This window comes from Antrostomus carolinensis, unplaced genomic scaffold (assembly GCF_000700745.2).
Source record: "Antrostomus carolinensis isolate BGI_N321 unplaced genomic scaffold, ASM70074v2 scaffold53622, whole genome shotgun sequence".
Taxonomy (NCBI): Eukaryota; Metazoa; Chordata; class Aves; order Caprimulgiformes; family Caprimulgidae; genus Antrostomus; species Antrostomus carolinensis.
In genome coordinates this window covers 6024-13596 of record NW_010298627.1, presented here as the reverse complement: position 1 = coordinate 13596, position 7573 = coordinate 6024, and the positions used below count along the sequence as shown (strand labels likewise).

General features: G+C 36.2%; 1 protein-coding gene across 1 annotated transcript in view; it reads left to right on the top strand.

Moving 5' to 3' along the window:
• CLGN (calmegin) overlaps positions 1-7140 on the top strand; it is a gene marked incomplete at its 5' end in the record, with an annotated part of 18666 nt that extends 11526 nt beyond the window's left edge. Inside the window, 5 exons of the mRNA XM_010162482.1 lie at positions 340-459; positions 621-765; positions 2485-2562; positions 5206-5315; positions 7060-7140. Coding sequence (XP_010160784.1) covers positions 340-459; positions 621-765; positions 2485-2562; positions 5206-5315; positions 7060-7140 — 534 coding nt within the window. The remainder of the gene's footprint in view (positions 1-339; positions 460-620; positions 766-2484; positions 2563-5205; positions 5316-7059) is intronic.
• Between the last annotated feature and the right edge of the window lie 433 nt (positions 7141-7573).

The following is a 7573-nucleotide window of genomic DNA, read 5'->3' as shown; positions in this document are numbered from 1 at the left end:
AAAAAATAGATTATCTGGGAAGGGTGTGAATTGTGAGGTTACCAAGACTCCAAATGTTGCTTTACAAAATTGAGTAGGGGTTAGTCTAGTGTTCTATGTTTGGAGTACCAGGTTTCTTCCTTCTTACTTAGCACCTGCTATTTATTTGCAACCTGTCAAGTTGTTACTTTACTAGTAATCAAAATCCAATATTGGCTTAGTCATTAAAAAACAAAGGTAAAGAAGAGTTATCTCTGGACAGCATAAATCTTAAAATATATAAAGTACACTGTATAAACTTACTGAATTGTTGAGTGGTATGTAAATGCAAATTTTTTTTTTTTATTGTTTTTAATGTAGCCCGGTATGTTTAGTCAACTGGTGACTGCTGCAGAAGACCACCCATGGCTCTGGGTTCTTTATATCTTGACGTTAGCTCTCCCTGTTGGTCTGGCTGTGTTGTTCTGCTGGCCAGCAAAGGTTAGAGAAATTTATTATACTTTTATTTGGTTTTATTCTTAATATTTGAAAATTCTTAGCATCTGTGCAACAATATGCACTTTTAATGTGCCATTGATACTACTTAGCTTATCATGTTTAATTCTTAATTTGAGTTTAAATGTAAATTTATTTTTTTGTAGAAAACAGATGAAGATATTGACTTCAAACAAATGGATATATCTAAGCCAATTACAAAGGGAGAATTAAAACAAGAGAGAGAAGAGCTAGAAGATGATGAAATAGAATTAGAAGAAGAAAAAGAAAACGAAGGTATTGCCGAAGATGGTAAGATGAGCAGGGCAGCTTGCAGTGTGATTAAAAATAAAGACATGAATGGGACTAGTTCATGGATTGCATTGCCAATAATTGCAACCAGTTATCTTAGACTATGCAAAACATGCCTTGCTCTGAGACTTTTTTCCCTCTTTGACAACCTCCAGTGAGTAGCATTCCATGGCTAATAGCTGTTTGATAAGTACAAGCAGAAAATAAGTCTCTCCTCAGTATTTTTTCACTTGCAAGAAATTAACATGCTTCCAATAGTCTTTTTTTATGCTTGTAGACAGTGATGCGTATTTTCTCCCTTCTAAATATTTCATATGTTGAACATATTTGAATGGTTCAGAAGTGGTTAAAGTCACATTGTTGTTTTTAAAATGTGTCTGGAATAGCTTTAAAAGTCTTTAACACAAGTCTTTCTGCTTACTCCTCTGGGGGAGGGCTGTACCCCAAACTACTCTTCTGTGGGTCACTGATTTTAGTGACTCCTGTTAAAGCCTGAAAATACAGTGGACTTTAAATACTGAAGTCTGCTGCTTCCTTTGTGTTGCTTTCTAGCAAGCATTGCACGCCTGCAGAGGTCTGTCCTGTTGCCCCAAGGGAAAAATCGATGATTCAGAAGGTTGAGCATCCTTTGGTTAAAGTCATCTTGCGTTACTGTATCAGAGATCACTGGTGCTATTTGACTATGGCTTTGAATAGTTCATTTCCCTGAGTCTATAGTAATGAATAAAAAAGCAAATCACCTAATTTGCAGTGCATGATCTTGACTTCCGTGAGAAAATCCTTAGCCTCAGACCTCTGCAAGAGTCTGCCTCTTAGTTCACTCTTCCTTGGTAGGAACAAAGAAAGTGACAAATGACTGGCATGGAAAGTTAGAAACCTAGCAGATTTTTGTGGGATTTTTTTTTGCTCCTGAATTACAGAATCTGCTGTTTGTTTTTTTGTTTGTTTTTTTTTTACCCAGTCCTGATTTAGATCATAGATCGTTTTGTACCTAATATGCTACTGTTGCAAGGCTGGCTGAGATACCTGAATTCCAGTATTCTTCTGTTAAGTCAGTTAGTTAATTTAGTTAATTGCAGCACATTAGTTAATAAATAATGTGTTAAAGTGTGTGTTTGAATATTAGAAATAAGGTCTAGGCATTTGCAGAGGAACACTGTTTAGCTCCCACAACTCTTTCAAAGAATTCCACTTGGAACAGCTGTTCATGATGTTTCAAAAGTAGTTTTCATTTTAGATTCCTAATTTTAGTTACTAAACTGAACGCAGAGTAAAACTAACACGGCAAGCTTTTGTGTGACTGTCCTGGCTTTGCTAGATAGTTATCTATCTAGCAACTCTAGGATAGAGTTAATTCTCTTCTTAGTAGTTAGAATAGCTGTGTTTTGGTTTCAGTGTAAGACTTGTTATGAGAAGAACATTGATAAAAATACTAATAAAAAGTAAAAAAAAAAAATAAAAAGCAAAACCAGGACAGTGACTGTTCTATGGTTTTCAAGTAAATTCTGGGCTTCAGAGGGAAGGATTACACTTTGCTGTCATATAACTTCCCGGTTTCTCCTTCTTTAAGGAAAACTGCTTAGCTTCTCACCACCTGTTACATTTGGAAGTTTAAATCTTCCCTTTTTTTTTTTTTTTTGTCACTCTTTTTGCCTCTCCATATCTGAAATCATTAGAGAATCTGTCTTCTGCCTTTTCTGCTGATTCTTTTTGCTACAGAGAGAAGAGAAATGGAGGAGACCAAAAGAGAGCTTATAAAGGATACAAAGAAGATAGGAAGGGAGGCTTCTCCTTCAGGTACTGGGACAGGGAAGTAATTTGGGCTAGGACTTGAAAATAGTCTCTCCTTTCTGTTTCTTTCCCCTTCTGCTTCCTTGTTGGTGGCAGAACTTCAGGCTGGTGGATGTCAGCTTTAATCAGATACAAATCTGATTTTCCTCTGAGATTTCTCAGCATGGTATCTGTAGTCATAAATATTTTCTGCTATTTTGGATACTAAAAATTTTTACAATTCCTTTACAGTCATTATCTGCTGCTTTGTTTTGTGGAGTTGAAGGTGACAAGGTTTGAGCTGTGGAATACTGAATGATTTGAGATCCACATTTTATCATGAAGACATTAAAAAAAAGAAAAAAAAGAAAAAAGGCAAAAGCATGTCACAATTGCAAATTTCAGAAACATTTGTAGATTTCTTTGCCTCCAGTGAGAATGATTTGTTGGCAGAGTGCTTCTTGAAGGGCATTGTCCATGGGATTTACTGTTCTGTTTTGTTCTACGTTAATTTTTGTGGCATTGCTAAAGGATGATGTGTTCTTGATTTGTCCACTCATTGGCTTTTTCTCTTTGTTTTCCTTGCCCTCTAAAAAAAAATCCAGGAAGTAAAAGACTGTTGCAAAGAGATGGAATTTCAGGAGCACAGTCTGAATGTTATTTGTGAAGTTACACATTTATTTATATGAAATACTGTTTAAATTAATATTGGACTAATGAAAATTAATAATGTAAAATGGTATAGTTCTCCAGTTTCGGCTTTTTACTGCTTCTGATATCTGAAGTCTTTTGGTTTGGTTTGGTTTTTTCCTCCTATTGAAATTAGTACTTATGGGAGGTGCTGGATTTGCATCATTTAAAATTTTTAATCTCTTTGTTAGAGTATGAGCAAAGGCTTTGTGAATTTTTGCCAAGCTCTTCTGTTAAGGGCTTATTTTTAGAACAGAAATCTTGGTCTACATCTATTTTAAACTACTATATCCATTTTTTTTGGTCATATTTCTCCTTTTGATAAGAATAGTAGAGACATTATTGTAGACATGTATCGGGTATATTTGCAGGTGGGAAAACTTATTTCTTAGAGCTTCACTAATTGTTACAAACTGGCTCAATTTATGGCTATACTGTAGGCAACGCTTTTTTTGGTACTCCTATGAAGTCTCATATTTTAATACATGAGGGTTTTCTAGATTTTTGTCACCCAAGAATCAAGAGTCTCATCTTGTGACTATCTGTGACTACCAGACTAGATGTGACTACCATCTGAATTTATATGGTTACTTTTGTTTCAGTTTTACTGAACTGAAACAGTAAGAATTGGGGGGTGGGGGTTGGCTTTTTGGTTTTGTGGGGTTTTTTTAACACTGAAGTAGTGCTTATGAGATGTAGGCATGACCTGACAAGGATAGAATTGAGCACTGCTTCGTTACTGTTTCTAACTGAGCCACTGGCAGACTGTTAAATTGTAAAATGACATCTTATATCCTTTCTATCAGATTTAGATATGATTTCTTGTTTACTCTTGATAGAAAGTATTGCAAAGGATACTCAATTTCTAGAAACTCTCACTTCAAGAGCTCAGTTTGAAGTAAAAGAAGAGACTTGCCAAACCACAGTAAATTTCTATGAATCATGCTGTGGTTGCTGAGGTTTAGTTCTTATGAGCATAGAAACGTAAAAGGCAGGTATGGGAGTGCCAGCTTGTAAGTACTGAAGCCCAAAGTGGAAATCAAAACAGCTGGGTGCCTGGACTCCTTCACAAAATACACAGCATAGAGAGTTGCTTACCCTAGAAGGGCAACCTACATGCTGATCAGAGAGCAGCAGCCTGGAATTTGCATTATTTGGTGCCTGCACTGCTCTTTAGTGCAGTGACACGGCCTCGGTAAGAAGGTGGAAACCACCTCTTTTGTCCAGGGAATTCAGGAGAGTAAAAAGGTACTTTCCTCCACCCCCCTCCAGTGCCTGTCAGTTCAAAGATCTAACTGACACCAGGTCTCATAGAAAGCTTACTGCTTTTTGTGAATAGTTTTATCCTAGTAGTGCAAACTGGACATACTTTGGGTGAGCTGAGGGGAGTATAGTACTTTTCTGACTAGTTTCTGCATTGCAATAATGCATAATAAGAAGGGGGTAAGCACAGAGCTCCTTATCCCTTCACCAAAACAATATGCCAGAAGAATTCCCGGCTGAAAAGGGGAGTTCCCTTAGGACGCAGGTGTCCCCCACAGTGGATGACTGATAACTGCAATATTGTACTTTGCTGTCTAAGTCAGAATTTAGTCAGATTTGGGACGCCTGAGTTCTCCTGTTTTGGACTCTGGTCTTAAAACTGTCTAATACAATATTTGGATCTGAGGAGTTTCCTAAAGGAAACCAACTTAAGTTCGTTGTTTTAGTCAGTCACTTCCAAGTCTGAATAAAGTATGTGTTATTGTGAGAAGAGGCTATGCTGAAGCTGTTAAAATTGGTTATTAAATCTGACAGCAGTCAATTTCTACTAATTAAGGAGAATTCTACACTCTGTATCACAGAGATGTTTTCATGGGTTATTGTAAACAAGCAGTTCATTCTAAAACTGAAATTGGCTTATTTTCCTTACTAGTGTGTTGTATATAGTGCATTGTTAATGTAGTTATGTTTACAAAGTAAAATTAATTTCTTCTGCAGAAGGTGAGGGTGAAGGTGGTGAAGATATTGATGATGAAGAAGAAGAAAATGAAGTTGCAGATGGAAGTCAAGAAGAAGATAAGTCAAATAAATCTGGTTCAGAAGATGAGGTAAGTTTGGTTGGTTGGGTTTTTTTCCCTATTTTTTCTTGCCCTTGTTCAACATCGCACTTCTAACTAAGCCCAGTTACCTACAAGTTTTTCTTCTGTTGAGCCATAAAACAAATCATGAGGTGCAGATGTGTTTTTATTTGTTTGACATATCAAATGCTCTATATACGTTTGAAACATGTTTCTTCCCATGTAATTTTGTCTAGGAGATGATACTTATTCTAGAATACAGGTATAGTATAGAAGTGACCATGCAGGTCTCTAAACATGAAACATTTTTACAGAAGTATAGTTTTTAACAGATTATTAAATGAATTGCAACTCTTGAAAATTTGGATGCAGCAGTAGATGTCAATCTCTTTTTATTATGCTACTTAATTGATGGAACACATACTTCTAACAGAATAGACTTTCAGTGAGACCTAGAAAAACCTTAAGCTTTCAGTTAATTGTTTGCTTGTTTAATTCCAAAATAAGGTTTTAAGTAAAATTACTATCTTGGTTTGAATTCAGCACCTGCAGTTTCTTTTTTCTTGTGCAGATTAATCCAGTCACCAGATAATCTATAAAATGTTTTTCAAAAAAATAACATTGTAGAATGGAATTTGTGTGTGCTTTTCTTGCTCGTCATCTGCTCATTATCCTTTCATTTAGAAACCCAGGTACGTCTGCAGTGCTTTAGATCCACCCAGAGTATTTCTGTTGGTCATCTTATGCTTGTCGCTCCCTAAATGAGTCCCTTCTCAGATTAAGGGAGTTGTTTAATGTGATGTATGTGATGTTAACTCCTTTTCATATAAAACTCCTCTAGGAAACTGTCCCTTGCATGAGGTTGCATTGTTTCAGCACTGAAATTCTTCATTTATTACCCCTTATTCAGCACTTCCTCTTGTTCCTGTGAGGAAACTTTTTTTTTTCCCTTGTGCATTTACCAGTAAGTAATACCCCATTAAGATGCACGTGCCTCTTTGTGAAAGTAATAACAAGATCTGAATGTGTGTCTGCCGTGACACAGTGACACAATGAGGTTATGTCTTGCTCTCCTCTGGGTATTCTCAGGGTGTATGAGCTTCTGTCATGAGTTAGCAAGTGACCTACTTGGGAGATGTCACGCACACCATGTCTTCGCTCACGTTGTGCCACATTCTGTGAGCTGTTCCTTCTGAAGGAGGTGCTCGCCATGAGGTGATGCAGGGAAGTGAGGAAGTAACGCGTTGTCTGAGAACAGGGTTCGTGTTGGAAAGGCTTTTCATGCGCCTCTGTAAGCTAATCACTTTTAAACCGAGAGGAAAGCGTCCGATCTAAGAACACTTTGTTCTATTTGTAGCTCTCCAAAGGCAGAATGTTTTAAATGTTAGAATGTTTTAAATGTTTAGAATGTTTTAAGTGCTTCTTGCTTAACAAGTGGAAATTAAAATTAGCATAAGATGCACTTTAAGGAAGTTGCGAACTTCATTAGAAAGTCACTGCTTTTAAACCACTGAGTAAATGGGCCAAACCAAATTTCTGACATCAGTTTAGATGTAGTAATCTCTTCCTTCTGAGTAGAGAAGGGAGAAGTCTTCTACTGACTTTATCATTAGATTAATATTTTAGGGAAAAGAAGTCCTATCATTTAAGTGTTGCATTTAGTGATAATATGATTGGGGGAGTAATAACTAAAGTAACATGTCAGTTTCAATAATTAAATTAAAATAGGTTTAAAATTTTAATGCTGAATTTTTTTGTTTTATTTATTTTTCAGATGAAAGAAGCTGATGAAAGCACATGTTCTGGAGATGGTCTGCTGAAATCAGTGCGCAAAAGAAAAGTACGAAAGGACTGAGTTACTTCCAGCTAGTATTTGTAGGTCTAGATAATAGTAACTTTTGGCATGCCACTTCAGGGGGCCTGACAGCATGCAAGTTACTGAGATGTAAAGAAAAAAGGGGGACTCGTTGCTACTTAACCTCCTTTTTTAACTCTGTAACCTCTTTTAACCTTCCCAAAATTCCTTGATTCTGTTTTTTTAAGCAGAAGTACTATCTGGGAGGAGTTAGCTGATGTTTTGAATTCAGAATAAAAGTGAAATTACAAGTTGGCCAACTGATTTTAAGGTGAAGATTCTTAAGATTTGAAGATTTATAGTAATTGGTATTAGTTGGAGATAAACTTCCTCTAAATATTTTTTAAAAAATATGAATAAATGATAATATTTTTGCAGCTCTAGCACAAAATTAGCTGTTTACAGTTTTTCAGCTAAGAGAGGATGATAGTAT